The 27,467-nt window shown below is 46.6% G+C and overlaps 10 protein-coding genes and 1 non-coding gene across 11 annotated transcripts; 4 read left to right on the top strand and 7 right to left on the bottom strand.

The window, feature by feature from the left end:
* Window positions 1-416: 416 nt before the first annotated feature.
* On the top strand, window positions 417-3,020 carry GGI43DRAFT_427774 (uncharacterized protein; the record flags this gene model as incomplete). The annotated part of the gene is made up of 5 exons (XM_083208871.1): window positions 417-673; window positions 821-873; window positions 932-1,013; window positions 1,074-1,614; window positions 1,953-3,020. The coding sequence occupies 5 exons, from the start codon at window positions 417-419 to the stop codon at window positions 3,018-3,020; spliced, it is 2,001 nt and encodes a 666-aa protein (XP_083060154.1).
* Window positions 3,021-3,122: 102 nt separating this feature from the next.
* Window positions 3,123-4,193, bottom strand: GGI43DRAFT_427773 (nitronate monooxygenase; the record flags this gene model as incomplete). Its single annotated transcript, XM_083208870.1, has 1 exon — window positions 3,123-4,193. One exon carries the CDS (start codon window positions 4,191-4,193, stop codon window positions 3,123-3,125), a length of 1,071 nt encoding a protein of 356 aa, XP_083060153.1.
* A 512-nt stretch (window positions 4,194-4,705) lies between these two features.
* Window positions 4,706-7,177, bottom strand: GGI43DRAFT_423177 (uncharacterized protein; the record flags this gene model as incomplete). The annotated part of the gene is made up of 7 exons (XM_083208207.1): window positions 4,706-4,957; window positions 5,013-5,315; window positions 5,359-5,392; window positions 5,453-6,073; window positions 6,137-6,578; window positions 6,619-6,879; window positions 6,985-7,177. 7 exons carry the CDS (start codon window positions 7,175-7,177, stop codon window positions 4,706-4,708), a joined length of 2,106 nt encoding a protein of 701 aa, XP_083060152.1.
* Window positions 7,178-7,681: 504 nt separating this feature from the next.
* Window positions 7,682-9,013, bottom strand: GGI43DRAFT_423176 (putative MFS monocarboxylate transporter; the record flags this gene model as incomplete). Its single annotated transcript, XM_083208206.1, has 2 exons — window positions 7,682-8,798; window positions 8,895-9,013. 2 exons carry the CDS (start codon window positions 9,011-9,013, stop codon window positions 7,682-7,684), a joined length of 1,236 nt encoding a protein of 411 aa, XP_083060151.1.
* An 835-nt stretch (window positions 9,014-9,848) lies between these two features.
* GGI43DRAFT_423175 (Zn(II)2Cys6 transcription factor domain-containing protein) lies at window positions 9,849-12,049 on the bottom strand (the record flags this gene model as incomplete). The annotated part of the gene is made up of 5 exons (XM_083208205.1): window positions 9,849-9,899; window positions 9,930-10,138; window positions 10,168-10,603; window positions 10,642-11,033; window positions 12,007-12,049. 5 exons carry the CDS (start codon window positions 12,047-12,049, stop codon window positions 9,849-9,851), a joined length of 1,131 nt encoding a protein of 376 aa, XP_083060150.1.
* A 280-nt stretch (window positions 12,050-12,329) lies between these two features.
* GGI43DRAFT_55950 (RTA1 domain-containing protein) lies at window positions 12,330-13,698 on the top strand. The gene is made up of 3 exons (XM_083210016.1): window positions 12,330-12,635; window positions 12,697-12,945; window positions 13,020-13,698. The coding sequence occupies exons 1-3, from the start codon at window positions 12,485-12,487 to the stop codon at window positions 13,481-13,483; spliced, it is 864 nt and encodes a 287-aa protein (XP_083060149.1). The 5' UTR covers window positions 12,330-12,484; the 3' UTR covers window positions 13,484-13,698.
* An 81-nt stretch (window positions 13,699-13,779) lies between these two features.
* Window positions 13,780-15,862, bottom strand: GGI43DRAFT_427768 (GMC family oxidoreductase; the record flags this gene model as incomplete). The annotated part of the gene is made up of 4 exons (XM_083208869.1): window positions 13,780-14,658; window positions 14,712-15,480; window positions 15,607-15,631; window positions 15,688-15,862. 4 exons carry the CDS (start codon window positions 15,860-15,862, stop codon window positions 13,780-13,782), a joined length of 1,848 nt encoding a protein of 615 aa, XP_083060148.1.
* A 1,298-nt stretch (window positions 15,863-17,160) lies between these two features.
* Window positions 17,161-19,246, top strand: GGI43DRAFT_423172 (S53 family peptidase; the record flags this gene model as incomplete). The annotated part of the gene is made up of 3 exons (XM_083208204.1): window positions 17,161-17,275; window positions 18,278-18,945; window positions 19,061-19,246. 3 exons carry the CDS (start codon window positions 17,161-17,163, stop codon window positions 19,244-19,246), a joined length of 969 nt encoding a protein of 322 aa, XP_083060147.1.
* A 182-nt stretch (window positions 19,247-19,428) lies between these two features.
* GGI43DRAFT_t129 lies at window positions 19,429-19,500 on the top strand. Its single transcript has one exon. It is a non-coding gene; the product is annotated as a tRNA-Ala (tRNA).
* Window positions 19,501-19,769: 269 nt separating this feature from the next.
* GGI43DRAFT_55909 (uncharacterized protein) lies at window positions 19,770-21,024 on the bottom strand. The gene has a single exon (XM_083210015.1). It carries the CDS (start codon window positions 20,754-20,756, stop codon window positions 19,911-19,913), a length of 846 nt encoding a protein of 281 aa, XP_083060146.1. The 5' UTR covers window positions 20,757-21,024; the 3' UTR covers window positions 19,770-19,910.
* A 2,583-nt stretch (window positions 21,025-23,607) lies between these two features.
* GGI43DRAFT_55859 (uncharacterized protein) lies at window positions 23,608-24,627 on the bottom strand. The gene is made up of 2 exons (XM_083210014.1): window positions 24,131-24,627; window positions 23,608-24,075 (listed from the first exon to the last, which is right to left on the bottom strand). The coding sequence occupies exons 1-2, from the start codon at window positions 24,398-24,400 to the stop codon at window positions 23,977-23,979; spliced, it is 369 nt and encodes a 122-aa protein (XP_083060145.1). The 5' UTR covers window positions 24,401-24,627; the 3' UTR covers window positions 23,608-23,976.
* Window positions 24,628-27,467: the final 2,840 nt, after the last annotated feature.

Genomic DNA, 27,467 nt, shown 5'->3' with positions numbered 1-27,467 from the left:
AGGTGTGCCGCAAAAGAGCAGACGGCTAAATATTCTCGACGAAGATCTTAGAACCGGGCTTCACTGCAACTACTTTCCATAATGGCGCCGAATTAACTCTACCGAAAGATTCGGCCCCAGGTGTAACAAATTCTAGAACTGTTGCTGGTGATCTGCCGCGTTGCTACTGTCCATGCAGTATTGAGTATTATTTTCTATCTGTGCTGTATATTAGCGTATTCCTTTGAGCGACTTTTAAGATGTAAATATCGTTTTCCATTCACTACCCGACACAACATCTCGTCCCGTCCGATTTAGCCGTGCTCCACTTGGGAATGCAAGATCGCCAAAACGCCATATAAAAGCGTTATCACTGTCCAAATAACTTGACTACAAGCCTTTGTGGTACAGATTCTAAGAAATCCTACTCTTTTAAAATGGAGGAAACACTCCGTAAAAGCGTCAACCAAACCTTGAGGGGCCATAAACTCCTTATTCTTACTCCCCAAGAATGCCCACAGTCGTATCTTGCCTCTCTGCGTGGTAGATTTCCAGATCTGCAAGTTGTCGCTCGTACAACAGCATTTGATACAGTTGCATACAACGACACTGTACCTGTAGATTACTGGGACGGTGTCACAATCCTGATGACAGGGAGTTCTTTGCCGACCGTGGAACAAGCCGCCAAGTTGGAGTTTGTACAGTTATTGAGCGCCGGGGCGGATTTTATACTGCGTCAGCCGATCTTTACAGATACCAATATTGCATTTTGTTCAGCGAATGGGGTTCATGGGTAACACTTTGTGCAGTTAATGAGATGTGTTTTGACAATGTGTCGCAGACCGCAAATTACAGAATGGGTGATTGGGACATTTTTGGCTCACAGGAGGAAATGTGAGTTGTTGTAGAATGTTGATTTGCGACGGTCTTGCTGTTGACTGACTGGGTGTAGTGCCGCAATACTTGGATTTCCAACGCGACGCTCACTGGGAACGATTTGAAGACCATCCGGCTGATTCTGTTGGCCAAACAATGTAATATTATCTGGTCGTATATTTATTGCGCAATCATGCTGATATGTTGTCGTGTCACAGTGGCATTCTAGGGTATGGTGCTATTGGTCGTCAAGTAGCTCGTGTTTGCAAAGCCATGGGGATGAACATCCATGCACACACTTTTCATCCCCGCAATACCCCCGAGTCTCGATATCAGGATTCATACACTCCTGCCGGCTTGGGTGATCCAGAAGGCGTCCTTCCAAGTAAATGGTTCTCCGGAACTTCGAAGCAAGAAATACACGAGTTTCTAGATTCTGGGTTGGATGTCTTGGTTATTTCTATCCCTTTAACAGAAAAGACGAAAGGCCTTCTTTCCACCAAAGAGTTTGAGATTCTGGGTAAGAAGAAGACATTTGTGTCAAACATCTCGAGGGGACAGGTTGTCGACACAGATGCGTTGATTGATGCATTGGAGGGAGATGTCATTTCCGGAGCCGCGATTGATGTTACTGACCCGGAACCATTGCCGGATGGTCATCGTCTATGGAAGACGAAGAATCTGATTCTCACACCCCATGTTGGCGGACAGTCAAAGTCGTATGCGGAGAGAGCGCTGGCAATCCTGGAAGCGAATTTGGTAAGATTAAGCGAAGGAAGGGAGCTAATGAATAGAGTCAGCAGGGAAACTGGGTATTAGAGGTTGCTGTTTATTACTGGTCATTGTGCAATCTTACAAAGACTGGGTGGGGTCGCTCTACTAACATGAAAACTCGTAACGCGACGAATGACGAGTGCGGTTCGCTACACAGCCTCTTAGTGATGACTACTAACATGTAGATAGCGACAATGTATCAAGAGGGAACGCATTTAAATACAATACCAGCTTCGAATATATTATACAGCTTTAATTACAAACGTAATTATAATTTTATTAATATCTATATATTTAATATTTTTTTCTGCGTCTTCTCATAGTCTGATCCGCCCTCCTATGCCTCTATAATGGGCTTAGAAAAGGCTTGCAGCATGTCAACAATTAGCGAATCATACGACAAAGTTAAAGGAAATGAGGAGCATATTCTCTCATTGCCAGGCGGCAGAAAACTGGCCTATGCTCACAACGGCCCTTCAAAGTCAAGAACCATAGTCATATTTTTCCCCGGCATCATGAGTGTAGGGATCGCAGCCGACGTTCCTGAGGCCTGCAGAGAGATACAAGCCCACTGGATCTCACCAACGCTCCCAGGCATGGGGAATACAAGCACCCGTGACCACTCTGTACCTTATTACGTCTCTCTGGCTAGAGATATGACTGCTTTACTTAATCATCTCTATCCTACTGCCGATTTCGACACTGTGTACGTTGCGGGAGCGTCATATGGCACTGTTCCGGCGCAAATGATGTATGGGGCACCATACGACCTTTTTCCATTCGGTCACAAAATTGCTGGATGTCTCCTGCTCGGTGGCTTTTCTCCTTTAAAGCACCATGTTAAATACGTAAAGAAAGCCAACTGGTACAATTTGCTTTCAATTATTCCATTCCATTTATTACAAGGGCTGTTTAAGACTGTCAACGGATCTAAACTACAATCTCTCGATGACGCAAGAAAACTTGTCAAACATACGATGTCCAATATCATGGACTGGGATGAGAAAGTAAGGCTTTATGGATGGTTGGTAAAAAACGAGGTGAGAGAATCTGAGTTTATTGACCGCATGGCGCGCGGTACAATGAAGAGCTGCGATAACTGGGACGGGTTTATGGAGGCTTCTGATATCCTTCGCTCCGACTGGGGGTTTGATCCCCGTACTCTAGACGATGAGCATTCTTCCAAGGCTATGCTGGTGGCTTGGTTCAAGACTGACTATATTGGAGGGGGCACAAGTGATTGGCTTCTGGCCAGCTATAAATCCGCAAGACTCAAATTGTTTATTGAAGGGATTATAAAGACGTTGTTTTCCATGGATAAATTATGGAAAGAGTTCTTTGCGATGGCTGCATACAGTGAAAAGGGATCAGGAAAGGGCAGCTTGTCGTAACTTAATATCAGAACAGATAATACCTCGGCCTTTATCCGTAGTCTACCTCTCTGTTTAATTTTAATAATGTATTTATATGAAAGTGTCATCTCCCCATTCTTGTTACTTTGCGTCTCCCATTGATTGCAGTGACTTGACTCTAGCCACGACCTTGTCCCGAATTTCTCGAACAATCTCTGCTGCATCTATCACATCATGAATAAGCCCAATTGACGCACCCACATATTGTCCTCTTCGTCCCTCAGGTCCCCAGGCAAGGCCTTCAGTATCTCCGGCTTGATGCCACAGCTCTTTCAGCTCTTCAAACGGCCTGCCTTCATTGAACTCAACATATGACTTGTTAATAATTGTCCGCGGCACGTAGTCTTCGGGCCATCCATATTCGCCCCGGAGGTGATTGTAAAGCAGAGTGCGCGTTGTCGATACGGCGCCGTTGCCCGCTCGCACGATTTCGTTTTGGAACCCTAGGCTAATACGTGCCTCGTGTGAAGCAAGAAAGCGAGTCCCCATCACCACCCCTGAAGCCCCGAGACATAATGATGCGGCAACGCCGCGATCATCTACAATTCCACCAGCTGCAAAGATGGGAACCTCGCTCTGCGCCATTACATCAACCACTTCTGGTAGTAATGACATGAGACCCATCCCGTCTGTGGCACGACCATGGCCTCCAGATTCTGACCCTTGTACAACAAGAACGTCTGGCTTTGTTGAGTTGCTCAGCAGGCCCTTTGCTTCATTCACTGTCCCAATCTGAATCCATATTTGTGTCTGAGGCGATGCAGCTCGGATACTATTTATCCACTGGTAAACATGTTGGCTCTGCTCAGGAGCATATAACCAGACTGCGCAGGGTTTGGACTTTTGGATGACAGATATGGCAGTATCTAAATCATCTTTCCAGAGGAGAAACGCTACACCAACAGGTAAGAGGTCATTGTCGAGACGACTAAAGAATTGTGCCTCCTGGAGTAAAGAGGCTGCTTCTTCCATACTGCCACCCATATCTTTTGTTTCGCCTCCAGGGCCTATAAAGCCTAATCCACCGGCGCGAGAAACAGCAACTGCGAGCTCAGGGCCCGCATAACCACTCATAGGTGCGCTTACAATAAATGGGAAAGCAACCCATGGATAGCGCTGTAACAGCTTCTTCGCTATGGCAGACTGAGCCATTGTAAAATAAATGGTGGAACAATCAATTATAGTATTATTGAGTTCAACAAGTGTTAAAATTCACAGAGGCACATTTGGATTGAACACGGAATGCTTATATGCAGATTCGCTGCCTCTATTGTAGGTTAGATACATGTAGACTCGAAGGTCATCTCGATGCAAGGGCTGGAGTTACATGCCAATCATGACGACATGGCGACTCTTTCTGTATTGCAGTGTATCTATCGGTTGGCCAAGCTTCAATTTGATTACCAACCAATTCAACTGGTACAAAATTCGGTCTTCATTTGATTGCCAAGATCAGATCTGGGAAGGATAAATCGGAAGGTTGTCTCGGAGTGGGTCGCGGGTAACTCGGTCGGATAAGTCGGTTGGAGAGCTCAGCAAGGCAGGTTTAGCGGATGAGGTCGGATTCCACTCGGGGGTTAGTTAGCCTGTCTTGTGAATCTCTTGGTTGACATATTGATGAATTTATTATAGAAAAGTACTGTATTATTGTGGATATGTAGCTACTAACAGTGATTGTTCATGTCGAAAATATCCATGCCAAAATGGATTAATATCTCGTCAAAATTATCCATCTGCGCAGTCCCAAAATCAGGCGGAAGAAACATTCGCATCAAATCTGAGTCTTCTTGGCTGGCGTTAGACTGTTCTGATGGTGCAATTGCTTGCTGTAGGTTTGATCGGTCTAGTGCAGAGTCCACATTCCCCGTTTGACCATTAGGGCTGTATATCTTCTCAGGCAGATATTTGAACAGAGACTTGAGAATGTCAGGAAAGATATGATAGATAGGCAAAGAGTGGGATAGAACTAACCGGAAGGCGAGGACATCTCTCGACAGCTAAACCGTTCTTAGCCAAGGCCTCAAGGACATTCATGCCCTCAAATGCACCTTCAACAGCATCCAATTTGAGCGGCGAGACTTGTTTGTCCTCCAGGATGGGATAAATTAGCGTCAAAGTGGCAAAGTAAGTTGTATGCATGGGAAACCAGTGGGCGCCTCTCAGTAAGCCCTTGGTATGCATATCTCTGGTAATATCAATTATATTTCTTGAAGCGCCAACGCAGGCATCAGCACACATGTAGAGCCGCTTGTCAAGACCTTCGGCTTGGAAGCCCTGCGAGGCAAATTGTAGGAAGCCGGTAGAGCATCCATCGGACGTGGGCATGAGCTAGTCGAAGTAGGTGACTCATCCTATCTAATATTAATACTTGCGCATGTATATACAGGGATGAATAAAACTCAGAAGCTTACCGTTCCCAGATGGTCGAAACTGAATGACTGCCCTCTTGTGACTGTAGCGCTGAGGGCAAGCCAGCTATCCACTCCTGTAGACTTGCCTCAATATCTCGAATTTTGGAATAGCTAATCATGTACGTATTGTCTGGCTGGCCCTGGAGTTTGGCGAGCTCAATTGGATATATATGCTTCATTACTTGGACGATTATGTCCAACAAGCGAGTGTGCGCGTTTACGCCAATCATGGCAGAGACACGGCCGGGTGGCATAGGAACGACACCGACTGTAGTTATGAACTCGTCATCCATCTCTAACGGATATTCCTGGTCAATGTCTTCGTCATGTATCGCTATGGGTAGTCCAAGCCGAGTGCTGATGTAGACATCCATACTGTACACAGTCCAGAAAATGCGTTTTCGAAGCTCACGTTGGATTGGGTCAAAGTTTCCTTGTATCTTCCGATGGAGACCCAGACGTAGAGGCGCTCGCTGAGCGATTCCTATATAAGGATAGCAGGCAATGAGTTGTGTAGATGACTGGAGAAATAGAATCATGAATAGTATTGCTTGGAGGGACGTCAAGTCTCGACAATCGGTGAGGTCAAGCAGTGCTCGACAAGCTCTAAAGTATTGAAGCCTAAATTGACGACAAGTCTCTAGTAAGCATGCATTCATCACAAGAGAGGTTGGAACAACTCACCCTTGCATTACAGCTGATTCGTTGGTCGTTGTGTGTTCGGTACTGGAGAACAAGCACCCAACAGACAAAACAGCATAAAAAAGTGGCAAAAAGACACGCTCTTCGGCCCCGTAATTATCCCAGGTTGTCGCATAAATCTGGTCAAATAATGTCCAAAAGGATGGTTTGTGGACAAAGTGGTAGCAGATACATGCTTCGTCAAAACTCAACTGGCAGAGTTGCCTTGCGCGACTCTCTGGTGGCAGGTCGCAATTCACGGAAGCGGGAGATGAATGGATAGAACTTTGGGATTTCCCAATATCCGACAATGGTTCGCCTAGAATCTGCTCAACAAGCTTGGATCTGGATCGCGTTGGGATAGGAGCGATCAAATTTCCGAACTGGTTCTGAAGTCGCTGCATAAATATCGTGGTGGACGATTGGCCATTGTAATTCCACTGCCCTTTATGATCAACATCAAGCGAGCCCGAATTCTCCATCACGGGCCCAAAGCAACGAGTCGTCGATGGTGTCGTCTGCGGCGGCGTTTTGTCTAGTATTAGTGTCTGAATCAGGTGTCTGTTGGCGAAGCATTGCGGCGATTCGCTCGGGTTTATTGGTACTGAGATAGAGGTCGTTGAGATCCAGACTGGGTTCAAGAATCCGCAAGAGACGCTCTGCCCTTTCAAGGCGAGTCTCGATGGCCTCTACCTGTCGAGGAGATACAATACGACCTCGTTTTGAAGGGTCGTCATACGTACACGCTGTGAATCACAACGTCAATCATGAAAACAGCAGAGCCTTGCAATGGGAATTAATCACCATAGCCATATACATCGCAATGAAGACACGGCTTCCTGCCATCGCACTTGATTTTTTTTTTCGCCGGCATTCGTCGCATGCGTGCATGGTTCTCTTTCTCTTCTTGGAGAGCTCTGGTCTATTCGCTTGTTGTGGTGATGGCTGCCCATAGTGCCTGATCTCATCGCCTCCATTCTGGTCTAAAGGCGTCGCATCTGAATTGCTATCGTTACCTGGCGTACTCTGGAAACCAGATTTCATGCCTGCAAATGAAGCTCTACTAGCTCAACTGTGTGATGCTACTGCGGTTGAAGGAAATAGTTTGTAGTAAAGAACTGTAAAAGTTAATGGTACCCGATATTATTTGATAATTAATCTTGAGGAAGGGCAAGTATGCTGAAGCTCGATTCTTGATTGTTACATCTCCGGTGTAGGCCTAATTACAGTGCTTACAGTGCTGATTAATGACTGGAGGGTGTGGGACCAGAGTTGCAATAGCACAACTCCACACATGCTTTCAAGCCACTAGTATGACAAGAAGCCTGTCTTTTATGCAAATCAAGCCAAATTTCACATTTTAACTGGGCTCTAAAATGTCAATATTCTATTGTATTCTATTGAAAACTGTATTATGTTATCTCAAAGAGGGCTTTGACCTGTGAATTGAATCCCTTTGTTGATTCAACACGTGATGGCGCCCGGCAACGCAACAGTGACTCTGCAGGATACAGGTACTATTCAAGCATGACTACACTCAGCGAGAGCTCAAGTTCTGTACTTAAGTTTCAGCCCACTGCGAAGCAATCGGACACATAATGTAATAGCAAAGCAGAGTGCGATGGTGGCTCCGCAAAACACCTGCACCCCAATGTATGAGCCCGAATTGCTCAGTATAGCGCCCCCGATTGGCGTGCCCAGAAGCACACCAATCGAAAGAATGGCAAACATCATGCCAAGGCGAGTACCTAAATCACGAAGGCCTTTGGTGAGAAAAATCATGATAACTGGAGTTAGTGAGACAAAAAGAATCCATAGAGCCGTCAAGACAATGATGCCTGCGGTCGAATGAACCGCTATCCAACAGAATGCCAGAAGCGCCGTGACTCCTGCGGCTGGTGAAAGCAAGTTTAGCGGACCCCAAAGGTCGGCGAAAAAGTTTGGCGCAAGGCGGCCAAAGATCGAAGCGGCGTTGAGAATCGGGACAAGATAGAAGCCTAGGTTGTTGCTTACAATTCCTTCCTGGATTGCCCACGGTTGGACATAACCAAGAAAATTGTAAAAGCCCAGAAAGCCGAAAAACATGGCGAGACAAAAGAGGGAGTATTCCAAGTCTTTAAAAGCAGATAGCTGCAACAAAGCCCTTCTTTGTTTTGGCGTGGTCCGAACGCGCATGACTGCGATGGAGATGGCACAAGTACCCAAGCAGACGAAGCCCAAAGCACGAGTCGCCCACGCAAAGCCAACTTGCTGCTCAAGTCGATAGAACATGATGGGATATATGACGCCGCCAATGCTGGATCCTGTGGCGGCAATTCCATTTGCGAGTGCTTTCTTCTTCTGAAAGTACTGTGGGAGTACAGCAACGGCCGGCACAAACAGGCAGCCAGTACCAATCCCCACGCAGAGGTCTTGGGCGAGCATGATTTGGTAATATTGAGACCCGAGGCTGGTCATCATATACCCAAAGGTGACCATGAAACTTCCAAAGGGTAGGAGAATATTAAAGTATCCTGCATCGAATAGCGGGCCAGTGATGACGCCCACAAACAATAGCAGAAAGGACTCGATTGATCCAATCCATGCGATCGAAGAAGTAGACATGTTGGATAGGATGTCTTGCTCAAAGAAAGTTTGGAAAACGCCCCAGGTGTTGATAATACCCCTATCCGTTTCAACAATGCGCAAAGGAATCTTGGGAACTTTGAGAAGAACTCACCATGAATTGAACCAGAGAAAGAAGGCACCCAAAACTTATAACCATGCCTTTATACCCGTGTCGAAATCGAGTGGCACAGCGTAATCTTTGGCCATCTCTTCTATAGGGATTCCCAGTGAAGCATGAGCAGTTATTTGGTCTTGTACATCTTCTTCCTGCATGCTGGCCGTCATTTTGCTGTACTACAGGATGCTCTGTGCCTTGTTTTGCTAATTAGCTTTGGCTGGATATATATATGAAAGGCATAAACTTTATACCTATCAGACGAGGAAAAGAATAAGAAATGCAACCCTTGATAGTGTAGTACCACAGTCTCGCATTACCTCGAAATCTGGATAGTGGGTCTTTCTTTGACAAGTAATTTCTTCACTCCTAGGCGATCTCTTGACTTATGGTAAGAAATATCGGAGGGTTTCTATCAGAATCCACAGTCCGATATTTCGAGGGAACACGGCAGTACTGAGCATTTTCAAGGGGGTTATCGACGGTAGGTAGCCTACACAATTGAGACCCGCCAAACGTCTTCCAAAGTTGCAGATGCTCAAGTAGAATGAGAGACCATGAGTAATCTCCGCGGAATCGCTTCAAGGCTTCATCAACTCGGCTACTGTATGCAACATCCTAGCCATGTTCCGCGATGCTGGAAAGGGCAATTAGACACGGCTGACTGGTGGGTACAATATTATCGGAGCTAATCCTCGGTACTCGCCCTACCGAATCTTCCTCCCGAGTTAGCCGGTCACGTTTTGCTGCGATGCAATCGCTATACGGACTGCCACTGCAAGCAATTACGAATTCATTCGAGCTCCCAATACTTGTACGCCTTCGAAACCCAAGGTACTCGATACAAAATTCCAGATTGTCTGTGCGACGGGATCGCGAGAGCTTTATGCGACGTCTTGTGAGAGTGGTAAAGGTTGCGGAAGACACATTCATGGACACTGAGCAGTTGGTCTGTCAAGCACCGAACGGATAGTATTCGACACCATATCCTTTTCAAGTGTGCCTGATGGCTTGATTTGGCCACGCCATCCAATGGTCCCACAACTATCCCAAAAATTTGGAAATGGCTTGTACCAGAATGCGTCCAGCATGTCCATAAACCCAGAAGCTTCGCCCCCAATGCAAAATGACCGCCCAATGGGCTAAGAGTGCAAACGCCTCTGGCTGTCGCATGTTCAACAAGTTCAAGTACTCGGCTGGCGTGCGGAGTAGCCAGCCGAGAATAACTTGTCGGTTTATAGGCTCAGGAAGAGCGCTGTATTGGTCGAAAACGGCCTGAGCGACTCAACGGCAACGTAGCAGGTATGGTAACGTTCAGGCCCAAGTCGCTCCTTGGCTGCCAGGAGCAGCCTCATGAGTCCTTCGCATTCCTCTCCGGATTTCGCGCCCGGTCGATCCATGGCCACAATTGGGTCAAAGATAATTTTCAGCTCTGAATTTCGGATGACGTGCCAGCCTCGGTTTATGATTGTCCCAAGACCGTGGTAGAAGTGCATAAACTGTATAAATTTCTCGAGAAGCTCTAGTTTGTCTGGCTCAGTGTTGACGGTGTCGTGGAGCATGTGTAAGCCGGTAAGGGAGAAGAAGAGAAAGACGGTTGTGCAATTCTGCGCTGTAACCTCAGGATTCAGCGAATTATAGAGTGCCAAAGCTCTCATCTGGAGCTGGACCGCCTGTTGACGATATTGCTGCTCCTCGGTGGCGTCGGCGTTGATGACGCCAAGATGCAGGGCGGCAAAGCGCAGCAGCTCATCCATGAGAGAGGACGCGAGAGCGCAGATTTCACAATCAGCTGTAGCAAAGGGCCTCCATCACTATCGTCTAGCACGAAATGGTAATGCGGAGGCTTCATCATATTGGTCTCAAAATGGTGGAGTAGAGCGAGGTTGCTCAGGTCATAGTTCTGGTGAGACAAGCGTGCTGATCCAAGGTCTAGCGGTAGTTGGAGGAAGTCAAAGATCGATGAGTTCCAAGGATATGCTCTAACAGGCTTGCTAGGCAGCTGGGGCGAGGAAGATTCGAGAGCAGGCACATGAGCGTGACTGCTCCGATCGAGGTACAAGCACTCTCGCTTTAGCGTTACACATTGTATACAGATCGGTCGTTGCTCATCACACTTGACATGTCGGCGTTTGCACTCCCGGAAACTCTTTTCCCACGTCGGATATGGATCAGCGACTACGATCAAGAAGAATGGTATGTGATTGGATAATGTGGACGAGGCAAGCGGTAAAAGAGCCTACCTTGCGCGATTTGGCGTGCGCCCGTCTTTTTTGCTGAGGGGCGTCATCACCATTAGGAGTTATACATCAATGACAAAGCCCGGCATTGGGAGGGGACGAGTGGTGTGGCGAAGCAGGGGAGGGTGGCGTGGAACAATATTCGCGGTCTCGCCGGCACAGCTGGGTTTCAGGTACCACTAAAGTTGAGTCTATATTTGGCTCACTAACAAAGACATATATAGCTTATTTAGCGGATGGCAGCTATTAAAATCTACCCGTCTTGGTCTTGGTAGAATGCATACATGCAACTTGCGAGAACATCGCACCAACGGTCGGTGCGCTGCAGACACTCTTATAACCTCGCTGCCACACATTACAGCCTTGCATTGGAGGTATGGAAGAACTTGTTAATAGCACAGCGTATGGTATGTAGTTACTGCGGTGTATTTCTATTATTTGGAAATTCCACCATGCTGTTCTAGTTCAGCGTTCATCTTATAACTACCACCAAATATCTCGAATCTTCTCCTCCGCAAACGATTAGAATCGGCGCTCGGCCGTGTTTATCCCGGACCATGTCCAGTGCAGATTTGTTCGCTTCCCCCCAATATAATATTTCGATCGGTATATATGTGTTCCGTAGCTCCACAGAGTGTCAAAGACTAACACTTGCCGTCAAGCTAGGCCACCTTCGGTGTTACGGAGATTAGCCAGATATCTTGGCCTCCACGAGATAGCACCCAAATCTCCAGGCTGCATGATCGTGATAATTCTGGTGGAGATGCTGGCACTATAGTATTGACTTTAGCATGCTGTCTCTACTCGTATATAGTACGTACTTGCGTTTTCCCCTTAACTTTATGCGTATTTAGTACGTACATCTGCGCCATCACTAGTATGTACTCTTATACGCGTATACACAAACTGACTGCCTGCCCAATAAGAGAGCTTCCAATACGCGCGGTTCTCCATTTTCGAAACGCTTGGCGATGCGATCCTCGTTTAAAGAAATTGCGCCTCCATGAAATGAGGTTGGTGTCCGAAGCCTTGTTAACGCCCATTCCTAGAGCACAGATGTCAAATGTGCCTAGTTTCATTGCTGAGAAATCCCAGAATAGCACCGCTAAAGGAAACTTCCATAACTACATTTAGAGACCATGCCAGCATAGCCACGAGTATCTACCACAGGGAATCATGCGTCAGCTCCACAATTGTTTGAGAATTCCGAAGGAATGATAAAGGAACATCGTATATAAACCCACAGCATTGGACGGAGCCTGAGCCCTGTAGAAAAAAACAGCATTCTCACAGCATTATATATCGCCATCATCGAAGCAGAAAGATAGATATTCTTGAGTCTCTTTTTCTTTTCATTTGTCACACTTAGCACCTATTCCTATTTTCACAATGGCGGGTTTCGAATTTTATCATTATGATCCGTCCTTCGCCGCAGCGGTTCTATTCACCATTCTGTTCATCCTAGCTGCAATACGTCACACACAGCTTGTGTTTAAGAACAGGACTTGGTACTTTGTTCCTTTTCTAATCGGATGTCTATGTAAGTTCCTTAGACGATCCTCCGCTTCCTGGCTATTATCCTAACCAATATTATCAAATAGTTGAGCTGGCTGGATACATCGGACGTGCCATGTCGGCAAAGCAAACGCCAAACTGGACGTTGATGCCTTACCTCATTCAGAGCCTGCTGACTCTGCTTGGACCTACACTTTTTGCCGCCTCGATTTATATGGTGCTTGGACGACTAATCCGTTTCCTTGATGCCGACTCATACTCCTTAATTCGACCCCAATGGCTCACCAAGTTCTTCTTGATGGGAGATGTTCTGTCATTCTTCGCGCAGAGTGGAGGTGCGAAATAGGGCGTTTGCCTGTCTATCTCTTTATGTTTATTTGAGCTGTCAACCGACTAACCAGCGACATAGGCGGCGGTATTCTTGCTACAGCCAAATCCGAGTCCTCGCAGAACATGGGAAACAACGTTATCCTGCTCGGCCTTGGCATCCAAATTGTCTTCTTCGCATTCTTCATGATTGTTACCATGGTATTTCACGTTCGAATTGGCAAAACCCCGACAGTCAAATCTCTTTCCACCACTTCTCCGTGGCAAAGGTTTTTCTGGGTCCTTTATACTACAAGTATGCTCATCATGATTCGCTCCATCTATCGAATGGCCGAGTACGCGCAAGGAAATGACGGCTTCCTATTGAAAAGCGAGGCTTTTGTCTATATCCTAGACGCCTTGCTGATGTTTGCTGTCACCGTCATCTTCTCTTTTTACCACCCCAGTACAGTTCTTGGGGAAAACGGTATTCGTGGCGATGACATGTTCCTTGAAGGCACGGACGATTACCCTATGACTAAAAACAGTTCGTATTTGAGAGTCTAGAAGCCTGAAAAAGAGATGACATAACTCAGAGAGGTGTTACAATTGGGGATCGTAAGTGAGCTACAGTGATAGTGGCGGCCATGCGGCTTTGTATAATGAGAGTGGTGGTTGAATTTCGGATTACTAGCTACTAGCTACACTTTGAACTACGAAGCAATATTCAGATCAAGCTCATGGCGGCGTATATTTATGTGATTGAGAACAAAATCAAGAACCTCTTTCTATATTATGAAAACCTTTTATTGCGATTGATGTTAAATATACTGCCTTGTAATGAACGAACTACATCGTATGTCTTATAGCTGGTACTCCTCTTTGATGATATCTGCAGCTTTTTCTGCAATAGCATATACCGCACTTGCAATATTACCCCGAACTAGAATAGGCATAATGCTCGCATCAACGACTCTCAGCTTGTCTACTCCATACACTTTCAGCTGCGGGCTAACCACTCCTCCCTTTTCCCGAGGCAGCATAGCGCATGTGCCCACAGGATGCCACGAGGGAATAGTTCCTTCTCTTACAAGTTTCTCAGCAATTTTTCGATCAATCCTGGTGGGTATCTTGAAGCTCTCTTGGATCTTTTTTCCGCTCCCATCTTCTCTATCGCGGATATAGTTCGCAAGAGGCTTTATTTCAAATACCGCTTGCATGAAAAGCACAGCTTGTACCATGAGCTCAAAGTCTACTGGGTGATCAAGGTAATTGGGATTAATAGATGGCGAAATCTGGGGGTCGGATGAAGTGATGTGTACCGAGCCTCGTGAAAAAGGGTGAGTCAACACGGCGGCCGAACCAAGATAAGTTCCTGGATTAGTGTGTGTGAAGAGTCGCGAGAGGTTCTCTCCGCCCTCGTATGGATCAAAGCCTGCAGGAGCGAAATTAAACTGCAAGTCGGCCTGGCTATCGCTCGCGAGAAGTTTTCGCAAAAATGGAGAATGCTCATCGTCACGGTTCAAGCCAATATTCTGTATAAAGTCGGGTGACTGTCCAATATGATGGGCAATGCTTTGTGATGATAAGAACGCCGTGCCGTTTATCCCCGAGGACAGAGGGCCACCGCGCCCAGCCATCCATTCGTTCATTGCCCACTGCAAAACTTCGGGTTGTCGGAATGATTCAGCGCCCATTACACCGTCTCGGGCCTCCATGTTTAATGGTACCATTGGATGATCCTAGAGGCCGTTAATCAGTTTCTCCCTAGTAACCCTTGCTTGTCCCGACTTACTTGTAAGTTTTCTCCTACTGCCGGATTTTCAACTATGGCATCTATACCAAGCTTCTGGAGTAGACTGGCAGATCCAATCCCAGATAATTCCAGTAGTTTAGGGCTCATATATGAGCCACCAGACAGAATGGTTTCTTTGGTAGCGCTTACAACGTGCTCTACCTTGTCGACAATAAAGGACACCCCTGCCACTTTTGCTAAATCCCCAGACTTTTCTGATGGGTCAAGAAGTATTTTGGTAACATATGCGCTCGTCAGCACCGTAAGATTCGGTCGTCCAGCAATCGAAGCATAGTAGGCGGACGCTGCGTAACTCCTCTTTCCTGTAGAATCAGTATATTTTAGCAATGGCCAGCCTCCGAGACTGCCCGGCAACCTAGGATCCGTATTCGAGGGAATACCAAGAGCTTGCAAGGTTGGCTGCCACGTAGCATCAGAAGCTCCTGTACCAATAGGCATGTTCAGCTGGATCGGGCCATCAGAGCCATACAAGCCACGGTCGAAACTCCCAGTACCATATAACGCTGTCTGCTCTGCCGTGGGCGGGTTAAATGACTCTGATTTGCGGTAATATGGAAGAATAGATTCCCAGTTCCAGCCTGGGTTCCCAAGCTCTTCCCAGTGTTGAAATTCACTTGCCGACGCATGCGTAGCCATCAGAAAATTGATGGCGGAGCTACCTCCGAGCACTTTGCCATGCGGTTGTGCAATGACGCGGTTGTTGAGCGCGGGCTGTGGAGCAGATTTGAAACACCAATCATACTCTGGGCTGTTTTTGTTGTCAATATTGCCCAACTATTATTCATGGAGAGAAAAAATATGAGGTAAGGAATAGACCGCATTAGAAGACGAAGTGATTAGATGAGAGGTAAAGAAACCGTTGGATAATACTTACTCTTCGTACAATTGGGTAAACAGAGCTGGTATGTTTATTTTAGGGTCCTTCCCAAGACGATTTAGTGATCTGGGAGGCTACCAGACAAATAACGAGTGTGAAATATGCCTACATCTAATTTGGAAGTGCCTGCCTCGAGCACCAACACATGAATGTCAGGATTCTCTGTCAGACGTGACGCCAAAACGAGACCAGCAGTTCCGCCGCCAATGATGACGAAGTCATATGAGCTGGACTTGATATCTTGAACGGACATATTGGAGTGTATCATAAATTAAAGTACGCTTCTTATAGAGAATATTGTTTCCAAGATAGAATAGCAACAATCCAGAATTGGCGGCTTGTTAGGTATATATCTATACACCTTTACAAGATATCTATCAGGTCTGCTGTGGCTCTTACTTAGCAAATGACAGTGCAAACTCGCGTTTATGAACGCCTAATTTATATTGGCACTACGACATACCTTTATCTTTTTTCGGAAGTTCTATAGGGTGATATGGAGACTAGTGCAACCATTCGCCCGACTGACTAATAACATTGCATGAGATACCTCATAAATAAGACATAACAAAACGCCATCAAGTAAGACTATTGGTGTTTTTAGGGCTGGATAGAGGTTGGCCTACGTGATGTTGGCTGCACTAATTGATGGATGGCAATATAAACGCTCTCCGTTTACATATGATTATTAATTCAAGCATTCAAGGACTAACAGGATTAGCAAACGTGAATATAGCTACGCATATACATATAAGCACTAGCACTAACTAAAATAACACGCTCTTTCCTCGCAAGTTTGAACTCTTTTCTACTTAGCTAGGCCGGTCATTGTAGGTAATTGTACGCCGCAAATGGCCGAACTGTCAATCCAAATTTAGAAATTTTTTACCAACTCGGAAAAGGAAACTCGGGTAGCAGAGTAGCTTGCTGACCGGGCCAATCAAACTTCAGCCAGCTCTGCTGACTTAATATCGCCTTTAACGTATCAAATTGAGTTACGCTTCAGAATCTAAAAAGTTAATATAGTCTTCTATAGCTGGCCTATAGTAATCATAAAGAGGTCTCCTTATGACTAAAGTCGGGCTACTTATCCTCCGATCGTGAAGGGCTTTTAAATAGTCACGAAATGATATCTTCCTTGCTTTTGAGCTCGGAGTCTCGATTACATAACAGGACACTGGATTTTGCGCAGAGTCGGACGCATGAGCTAACTCCTCGGAACCTATGAGCTAACTTCTCGAAAGTTACGAGCTAAGATTGTGGAAATTGCAAGCTCTAGAGGCAGGCGGGTATAAAAAGAACAGAGACCACAAAATGAATAGACACGTATAAAACAGCAACGAGAGCGCTAATTAGCGTGCGTTGATCCTGGCCTTTGCGTGTGCATAGTTATCACCTTGTGTATTATACCCCAAATTACATGTAGCCTTACATCCGCTTTTAAGTATACTAACACCACTTTTGCCTTTAAAGGTAGATTACTTTTACTTTTACTGTCAATATAAACGAACTGTGACGACCTGGTCCCTCGCTAAGCTGGGCACTGCAAAGATGAGCTCTCGTGTTCCAAGCTGCCCAACTAGCATTCAGCAAAGCGACACTCACGATTCCTACTTGCTACAGAATGATCTGGTGTCTATTGCAAGCTTCCTACTGGCTGTCCCATGTAGGCCGCGCCATCAAAGATGCTCCCTAATACTTGTGCCCTAGAACTCGTTGCATTGGGTACGACGTTTAACAGGCTGGTGAAATGCCGGTCAGGCAGCTTCACGACTCTCGGTTATGCCACCGTCGACTCACTCATCACATTTGACGTTTGTCGAAGCCTACGGTTTGCGGCAAGCGCCCTGAGCCATTTCTGTGGCGTGTGCTGCCCAGTCTCAATCTCCCGCTCTTTGCTAGGCACAGTAGCCGCCGCTTGCCATCCGGCTACTGACTGAACCTCGACGCAAGAATTGGGTATTTGCAAATGCCCACCAGTGGCTCGAAGAATATCGTCCATCTTCTTAAGATACGCCTCCGGAACAGCGGCCCGCGTTCTGCCTGCACGTTCAACATACCGATCATTTACCAGCGGCATCACGCATGCCGACTCCCAGCACCTATACAATGCCCATGTCAGTGAGCTGGGAAGCTCGTCACAGGCGTACGAAAGCAGGCGGCGAATGAGGTGTGCTCGCATCCTAATCTCCACACCGCCGTCACCTCCCAAGTCTACCTCTGTGACATTTCCTCCGCCTTGCCCAGTTGCCCTTTTGGCCAGGTCAAACATGACCGTATTCGATGCTGCTGCTATACTTAGTGGCCTCACATCACACTTTCTGTAAGGGACCCGTGAATAAGCAGCAACGAAGAAGCTCATGACCGCGGCGAAGGCTACCTCACTGCGTGTGAAATAGCCGGGCAAGGTGACCCAGTCCATAGATGCCGTTTGCACACCTGGTACGCCACCAAGCATAGCCTTTTCAAGATTTTGCAGGCAAATGCACCCAAAGAGACTGGAAAAGGCAATATCAAGCCAACGCTCGTCACCCTCTATACGCTTGACCTCGGTTCTCGCTAACGCTGCCCAGTTCGAGACTGTGATGCCCAAATAATGAGTCTTGTGAATGTCCTTGCTGAAAATGACACACTCGTCGACTGCTGCTGCGAGCCCCACGATGCCTAGTCGATGACTTGTTTTATGAAGCTGGTGGCAATGTGATTAGCGGCCTCTTCAACACATTTCTAGACGCTCTTGACAAGTCTTACTGTACTTACTCTGCGTATGGAGAGACGGGGGATCTCGAAGGCGTTGACCCAACGTATCCAGACACAAGCCCTGGCGGTTATGATCAGCCCGAACAACGCGGCGCTTATACTCCAACGAATGTCATATCCATCTCTTACGATGAAGATGGAACGAGCTTACCGATGAACTACCAGCGACGCCAGTGCAACGAGTGGATGAAGCTGGGCTTGCAGGGCCTCACCGTTGTTGTCGCCTCAGGAGATGGAGGCGTAGGTGCATTCGCTGCCAGTTGTCCTGGGGGCGCTTTTGGCGCCGTATCGCCTGCAGACTGTCCATTTGTTACCGCTGTTGGCGCAACAAACGTTACGGCTTTCAGTATTGATGGGAAGAAGACTGTAGAGCAGGCAGCGAGATTCAGCGGAGGGGGCTTCTCAAACATCTTGGGAACACCATCATACCAGGCCGAGACTGTTGACTCTTATTTCCACAAACACCCGCCGCCCTATGACTATTACAACATCACGATCAATGCAACTCACACAACGGGGCTGTATAATCGTGGTGGCCGCGGCTATCCAGATGTTTCTGCCGCTGGGGTGGATTTCGTGACTTGGCAACGTTGGCAACGCGACCTCCCTGGCTGATGAAACTTCTGTTGCGACGCCGTTGATTGCGGGCATGATAACACGCATCAATTTGTTTCGCTTGAACGCTGGCAAGAAGCCCATTGGCTTTATCAATCCAGTGCTGTATCAGCACCCGGAGGTGTTTAACGACATTATCGGCGGCAGTAACCCAGGCTGCAATACTACAGGCTTCAGTGCTGTGGAGGGATGGGATCCGGTAACTGGTTTGGGCACGCCGAATTATGAGAAGCTGAAAGAGGTTTTGTTGAGATTGCCATGAAATGAGATTATCGATGCATGTACTTAGTTGCACCTGATATGAAGACATGATCCAAATTAATAATGGCGATTAGTATACCCTCTACATGGTGTTTTCCGAACTTGGCGCCTTGTCAGCATCCACATTGTGCTCAAAGATTGTAGGCGTATAAGTAATTTTTAAGCACCCTTCTGTAACTACTTGGGCGCGTGGTCTAGGGGTATGATTTTCGCTTCGCATGTGAAAGGTCAGGGGTTCAATTCCCCTCGTGTCCATCTTTTTGCCCTTCAGTACCCCACTTTATGAGTACTCTTTTTTTTCCCCTCTTCTTTTGTCTTCGTTTACAATTACCAAAAAAAAGTTGGCATCTCAATTTACCAATTTCAACCATCCATATTGAATGAATTCTCATTTGGTTTCAAGCTTGGGTGCACTCATATTTGGCACGACAGCGTTCAAAAAGGCAGCCACTTTTCCCCACGCTAGTTTTGCTGGTCGCGATCCATGCGTTGCCACTATTTCCAACTAGCTCAGCATCCTCTATTGATCAATACACGTTCAAAGGCTGGAATGTACATAGTCCTTTCAAATGACAAATACAAAGGAGCACAGCTTGGAAAGGCTCGAGGACATATCAGATGACATAATGATGGAAAATAACTTGAATATATTTAGCGTGAATCCATTAGCTTGAACAGTGGGATCCCATAACAAAATCGCATGCCAATTGAAGTCTACCTCTTACACAAACACATCCGACCATCCCATCCCACAAGAAATGCCAATCGACCTCCAGCAATAAAGATTGTCCACTGCTTGTTCCACAACTACATGAAGAATCCTGCTCCCTGAAACACCTTGATGAGCTATGGACTGAGGCCTCAATAGACCGGGAAAGAGAAAACTCCACCCACTCCCACCGCGTGGATTTGCTCCAAATAGAACTCGGCGGCAAGGCAACTCTACCTCTGCAGATGGCTACTGGCCTCGGCCTCAATAGACCTCCTGCCAGGCCACCCACATCGGTAGAGCGCCGAGCCAGCCGAGTCCTCAAAAAACCTCCTGCCAGACAACTTAAGCGCCCAGCGATGGCACGCGCCTCCTTCTCCCCAAACGTAAAGTTTTCGATGGCGTGGGCAAAGCCACAGGGTCGTAGAGTTCTATCACTCTGGCATTTTATGCCGTGCATGAGCAAGTGCTGGAGTGGGTTTAAATCCGATTCCTCCCTTCGCCGACTCCAGAGACAATGACAGTGTATGGGATGAGGGTTCATGTGGGAATGGAAATACTCCGATAGGTGGTTGATGGATGGATATGCCTTCTGGAGCAGGCCTTCAGTTGACGAATGGGGAACTTCCAGCTGCAGCGTAGCATGATCAGCCATTTCAATCACTGCGCCCGTTTCCATCTCTGGCTTCAACTCTATCTCTGGCTGTAGCGCTTGCTCTGGCTGTAATCCTGGCTCCGGCTGCATCTCCGGAGCCCAGGACAGCTTGGGTCGTAAAGTTCTATCACTGCCAAGAGTTGGCATCCCAAAAGGGATAGATCCAGTCGAGGACTGAAGCCCAGTGAGTCGTGAGGTTTTATCGCCGCTGGGAGACCAGAGTGCTAAGCCGCAGAGTGGTAGAGGGAGGATTCACTTGGCTGTAAGATTCTGTGGTACTGATCCTGTGAGTTAACGAGTTAGTACTCGCCCCTGCTGGCTTTTGTGAAAAAAAGACTTACCATGCTGCTCCGCAAATTGGAACAAGAGGCCTGAGGAGCATGTTTCAAAGATGGCAAAGACCGTATGTTGCAAGACTGACATTGCCGCTGACCTATGTGAAGACTGATGGCGAGGCCATTCACGTTGTTTGGCAGTAGCTTCTGGATATCTCCCACATTCAAGACGGGCTGGAGATGTCCACGAGCAAGGATCACTCTGAGTAGCCGTTTGTAAACAGGTGTAGTGAAAGTGGTTCTAAATACAGCAGAAGACGTGTTAGCTCGACATGAAAAGAAGAGTCATTCAGAACAGAAACTAATGGAGGCATACTCAGACTGCCGTCAGGGGCAAAATGATGGCGAATTAACAAGCCACGATGAATGGAGAGGATTTTGCAAAGGCAGCATAGGCCGAAGCTGGAGATTGCGAGCCTGTTTGGAGGACTTGGGAAAATGTGGCGATGAAGAGTCTCCTGATCAAAAGTGAGATGGAGACGAGGATAAAGACAGAAAGGGGGGCTGCCAATAGCATCATGGTGTCACTGCTTTCTGCGGGAGGAGAAAGAAAAGCAACAAAGGGTTCAGTGTGCCGGTTGGGGTGATGCCATCTTGATGAATAAATTCTCCTAGACAAAATTCCGCACGAAGAGATGGAGGGGGCGGAGAGGAGATGAAGATGAAGATGAAGAAATGACAGAAGTGGGAGAAGCAGAAGAGAGGAAAACATTTAACTCGGCGGCGTGGCTCAAGCTCGTAGCCCGGCAGAGCCAAGGCAGCAACCAGTGCCGATCTCGATCAACCTCATCTCAACAAAAGCATCTTGTGATCGCTCTTGACCGCTTCCTAGAGATTAAACAGGCCAGAGGAGTGGAGCCTTGGAGGGTGACAAAGTCCTGTGAGTGGCTCACAAGTGATCTGAGAGCGAATACGAAGGAGATGATGACGAATTTGCTCAATCTTGCGGTGCAGTGAATGGAGGCAAGCACCAGCCTGTCCGCTTGTGCATTGGAAACTCGGGAAGCATCGGTGCCTATTCCTCACCGTAGGTTTTCAGGCGATAACGTATGGCACTTCACTGTAGGCAACATATTGGGACCAAAGGACAGTTGAAATGATAGAAATGTAGGCTGGTTTACGAGGGTTTAATGATTATCCTGTAACTAATTGAAGTGTTCACATAGAGATTCTGGTAAGGGGAAAGAGATTCTGGTAAGGGGAAATGGTTGAAAGAGAGGCACACGAGAAATCCCCATATCCATCTCAAGAACCAGTGCCAAAGTACAAAGCTGAAGGAAACAAGCATATAGGAGCAACCAGTTGCCAGCTGATATTGCCTCAATACGTATTGGTAGTACCTGCAGTAGATAGAACCAAGCTTTGACCGCTGTTCTTTATTGTGGGAAATTGCCGGCCCACCCACATACAGCTCAGTTCCTCCACTGCAACTTTTCTCTCAACTCTTCCTCTAGCCATCTCTTCTCTCTCCTCTATTCTGCCACCAAAAACCTCACACCTTGTCAACGCCACTTTCTGGCCATCGCCACGCCATGTTTTAACGGCACAGTGAGGCTCTTCTTGTTCTTTCCAATTCTGAGTTGGTTTCTAACCATCATGTAGCACATCGGCACTCACTTGTTGATAGCCGCCTGACCCGTCCTTCAAATGCAGTCGGAGGGTATTTCAAAGCCACGGAGAGGAACGGGCGGGCGGCTTCAACACATTGGATACGAACGGGGTGTTGGAAACACGCTTCTTCCATCTTCGACGATCTGCTTCGGTTGATCATTCCACATGGTTCGTCATCGTCATCGTCATCAAAGTTCAGCTACATCAAGTTTCGACGTTTCAGCAAAAATTCTATGACTCTTCGAAAAGATCACTTCAAGCTTGGAAATTTACAATATCGTCGTGGTCTATTGAGGCCCATCTTCTTTCGGTAAAGAGAACTTTCAGCTAAAATAATATGAGCAAGCAATGCTGACTGTTTCCTTTTAGTGTACAATGTTTCTGCCACTCCGACGTCTACGTTCGAGTAGCATATCACTGACGCTTTTCATTTGTGGCTTATTCACACATCCCCTTACTGTCTACCCATGTACACGATCTGTTTGTTTTTCTAAGCTTTTGCATGAGTTAGTGTTCAACGCAGGGCTGAAACACGTTATCAGAACGAGGCTCTCGAGACGGAGCGACGATACAAGAGATATGAGAGATTTAGATGGATAAATAATCTGGGACACGTATGTTTTCGAAGGCTAGAGAGGCGGGAGATGATAATGAAACATCAGGTGCTGGTTGGCTGTAAAGCTTTGTACACATTGTGCCGTGTTTCTCTGTCTCAATTCGATGTGGCGTCTGCTTACATATCATGTTTACCAGTTGCCACTATTGACACTAACCGACTATGGTTTTAAGTGAAAGTGAAAAATCAATTTGATTATCATGCAGACCTTTCAGCTTGCAATAATTCCCTCTCCTAGTTAGCAGCCATTCTTTGCACAGTTTATTCGGAGATTTCAGATTTCTGCCAAGTTCTCCGCATACAGCCAATCAGGCATTTGGAAAACGGTCTGCATCACTCCAAGTTCAATACATTACAGCCATCTCAGACTGTTCCAACTCTACTTTCTCGGTTCTATTTATCACACTGCCAACACAGCTACGTTGAAAAAGGATGGTTGTTTAGAAAGAGTGTACTCTATTAATCATATCCTCCTATGCTAACATTCTAGCTGTCTGAAGCTAAAAAGGCGATGCAGCGCAATGCAAACCGCTGCCATGTATATTCCTTCAATACGTTGCCCATATAGAAAAATTCAAAGCTTCATGATGCTGACATAGGAGATCTGACATAGGAATTCATGATATTGAGCCATTGAGTGTCGTAACAGATGTGCCGATACCCAAACAAAAAAGGAAATAAGGAAATAAAGAAGAAAAAGGAAGTCAAAAAAAGTCCTCTTCAAACTGTTATCTCAAGATCCGCGCGAATAGCGCCAATAGATTGCTCCAAAGGCTGCCAAACGCGTCGTCGATCCCAAGTGCATTTATGAGCCGATGCAGCAGAAGCCGAGGAGGAAGATGGCAATGATGCAGTTGCCCTGGTCACATCCACTGCAGCAGCGCTTCTCGATATCACGAGTAGCCTGTTTATGTATTAGCAAAGCGTCTTCTTTCAAGGTTCAAAGATGTCAACCATACCAAATCCGTGTTGTTGGAGGCACCTCCAGTTGTCTGGACACCAATAGCTTCGAGGTAGCCAAGAGCAGCAGTCTTGGCATCCTCCTCGCTGATGTCGGGGTACTTGCCCTTCACTTGCCAGAGAGCAGTGGCATAGTGAGGGTTGAGGGTCAGATCAGAGTCCAGATCAATGGTGGCAGGGGTGGCAGGGCCTGAAGTGGCTGAAGTTGGAGCCGCCAAGGCGAGGGGAGCAGCAAGAGCGGCAGCAGCGAAGACTTGAGTGAAACGCATTTTGAAGTTGAAGAGGAAGAATAAGAAGCAGAAGAAGGAAATGAAAAAGGAAATGAAAAAAGGAAATTGAAACCTAAGGAAATGTTGTTGAGCTGAATTGTTTGTTGATGAGAAGAAAGAATCGAGTTTCGAGGAACATCGTCACCTTTTTATACACATTTCGAAGCATATCATCGCGAAGAATCCGCTATACAAAAATGTCATCAACAAGTTATTTTTGGTATACCCAGCCAAAGGTAAGCTCTCCATGTTACCATCATCCACGCCGACGAAGCCTAAGATGCTGCGGCGCCTGGTGTTGACTTCTCTCACGGCATGGCGCGGCTCAGCCTCTACAGAGACCGTATTAGACTAGAGCATCGGAGCTATCAGTTGTCAGCAAATCAGAGACTCAAAATAATTGCCCAAGTTGACAAGCTCTCAGCCGGTTAGGCTACTCGACAAGCGCGACCTAGTCAGCTTACCCGCGCTGTTTCTCTACGAATCAGAGTTGCGAGCCACCGGCCCTTTTGCGAGTTAATTACCAGAAAACCGGATATCGATTGGTGGAGTTTGGACTGGAAGCGCCCGTTTGTTGATTCGTTGGCAGATGAACCACGCGCATGAGCTTCTCCTCGATCGAGATCCACAGCAGTATCCATGGGGGAGAAAATGGATCATCCCCAAAGTTTGAGTGAGTTGAGCAATTGTGTGTTTATTGCCAGAAACCTCTTCTAACTCGAGTAGTAGATTAGTATATCTATCTACGTTCTTGCAAATGTTTGTCGGAGCCAAGCAATCAGTCTCCTCAGCGTATGCTGTAACTTGAGCTGTAGATGATCCGGCCAAACATACAGATTGAGGGACACAGCCTAACGCCAGTACCAGTTGTTCGGCATGGTAAGCTTAGGCTATGCTTTCTTTCTTTCTTACATTCGTGGAGCAGCAGCTGACTGGTACTAGAATTCTACAATGATGCTGCGGGTGGAGAAGCGGCGATGGCCCGACAAGTATTGCTACGATGCGTCGTTTTTAGGCAACAGCTGGAGCCGGAATGCACAAAAATAACAACGCTTACTAAAATATCATATCATAGGAGACGTATACCATTCAGTTGTTACTAACCTCAGTCGACATTCTTTGAGGCGATAATGGTGACATCATATTCTCTGCAAACCTTGTCAAAGCTTCACTTCCAGATAGAGGAAAAGCTCTATTCTCGCTGAAACTCTGTGGAGAAAACCATGACTACTCCATAGCCTATTTGATTGGGCGCCAAGAAAAAGAGACGTCTGACAGCCGTACTAGAACAGTTCAAGCTGACCATCTCCGTGCTTCGTTGCCCCATACCCACTTGTCGCCTCCCAACGGTCTAGGACTACACCATGGTTGGAGCTTATTTTGCGGGTGTAGATGCAATTTCAGCTAGAAAGTGGATATAAAGAGGCCCGCGCTTAACGATGACTGCTCTATACTGCTAAGCATAACGACTAATCGAAAATGAAGAATGGGGCGCAAGCTACAATACCACCCAGCCATGTGGCGCCCTTCAGGGATAGTTGGTATTCTCGGTATGCCGACATGCGACGAACCGGTTCGCCTTTCCGAGCTATAGAGTTCATCAGTCACGAGGTCCTATTGCTGCATTACGAATACCCCGTAACCGGTAGCTGTATGTGGCAAATTTTCTATGACATAAATCTTTGTTGGTAGTCGAAATACAGCGCAAAAGTTCTCTTGCTTTACAGAGAGTGGTGCAATGAAGTCGTTCGCGCAAGCAAACCTTGGACCTGACTAGAACGGTCCGGCCAGCTTTTGGTGGTGGCTTGTTACCAAGCATTTTGGCTAGTGTGTCTATATTTAACGACCGTCGTGGAATAATGCCAAAGTATAACGCCCATAAGCATTCAATCTCTATTGGGCTAGCTCACGGCGTCAACGACTAGACGCATCACGAAGCAGCATTGCGCTATTACATACTTTTTGATATTTTGCATATTAAAGAATACTAATACTAGTGCAGCTACTAATAACAGCAACAAGGCCGAAGATCTCATCGGATAGTGGTGGCTTCGAGATGTTAGACAGTCGGATACATACCTGCATGATTAGTGATATATCTGTCTATGGTGCGGATACATGTATTGATTGCATCTCGGTGCATGCTGGCTGCGGCCGCAGTTTTGACCATGTCACACGTGCCTTGATATTTTTCTCATCGGAGTTTTCAAGTGACTTTGACTCTATTTTGACATTTTGTTGGTTTAGCACCCATCAATGCAACAACTTTTCCATATGTAGAGGCTTCGCCAAGTATAGGGTATGAAGCAGCGCCAAGCTCGGGTATCCTTTGTAACCATTATCTTCTTAAAATAATAGAAAAATGACCTTTATATTCTGAATATGAGATGGCAAGTTCATAAATGTCTTCTTTTGCTCCTATTGCATGTGTGGACTGGGATTTGCTATCTGGATTCCGCATTATCAACCATAGCCTCTGCTACACATACCCTTCTAATGTTTGTTGCAATGACATCTAAAAATGAATACCCGGGCAATAATTCTGAGTTCCCGATGCTTCAACCTGTGTCAGCACTCTTCTAGATTAGACTGACGGCATGAAAACATCTTGCTGCAGGTTAAGCCCTTGTCGAGAAATGATGAGGCCAACACTCCCATATATCGCCTACACATGACTAACAAGGCTCTTTACGCCCCACTGCATTTTACACAGGTCTGCAGTATCTGTATTGTGCAGGAAAGCGCCATCACATGACCGCTTTCAGTTGTCCAACAAATCTCTCCAACTACCTGCAGAGTATTCAAGATTTCCGTCCTTTGTTTTCTCTTCATTACTCATTTTTCACAAATATCAATCTTACGCCCGTCAACAAGGCGCTGAGAAAAGGTTATAATCCTGCCAAAGACTACTAACCTTTTGTTCATGGTCATTTCTCCTGACATCTCTTTAGGCAGACTAGGAGCCTGATCCCACTAGTCAGCCCTCTGACGTTTCTTCGGCCCAGTCACGCAGCAAATATTCGAAGAAACGTCGGAGGGCAAAAGAGTCTATTCAATTTGATCCGGT

This window comes from Trichoderma evansii, assembly GCF_050947405.1.
Source record: "Trichoderma evansii strain SZMC 28006 chromosome Unknown GGI43scaffold_11, whole genome shotgun sequence".
Lineage (NCBI taxonomy): Eukaryota > Fungi > Ascomycota > Sordariomycetes > Hypocreales > Hypocreaceae > Trichoderma > Trichoderma evansii.
Note: the sequence above shows the minus strand (reverse complement) of the source record. Positions and strands in the feature narration are given on the sequence as shown.

Coding starts and splice junctions, on each gene's coding strand:
- GGI43DRAFT_55950 (XM_083210016.1), top strand. CDS start 12,485: ATGGCGGGTTTCGAATTTTATCATTATGATCCGTCCTTCGCCGCAGCG. Junction 12,636..12,696: donor TTTTCTAATCGGATGTCTAT/GTAAGTTCCTTA, acceptor ATTATCAAATAG/TTGAGCTGGCTGGATACATC. Junction 12,946..13,019: donor ATTCTTCGCGCAGAGTGGAG/GTGCGAAATAGG, acceptor CCAGCGACATAG/GCGGCGGTATTCTTGCTACA.
- GGI43DRAFT_55909 (XM_083210015.1), bottom strand. CDS start 20,756: ATGCCAACTCTTGGCAGTGATAGAACTTTACGACCCAAGCTGTCCTGG.
- GGI43DRAFT_55859 (XM_083210014.1), bottom strand. CDS start 24,400: ATGCGTTTCACTCAAGTCTTCGCTGCTGCCGCTCTTGCTGCTCCCCTC. Junction 24,076..24,130: donor CCTCCAACAACACGGATTTG/GTATGGTTGACA, acceptor ATACATAAACAG/GCTACTCGTGATATCGAGAA.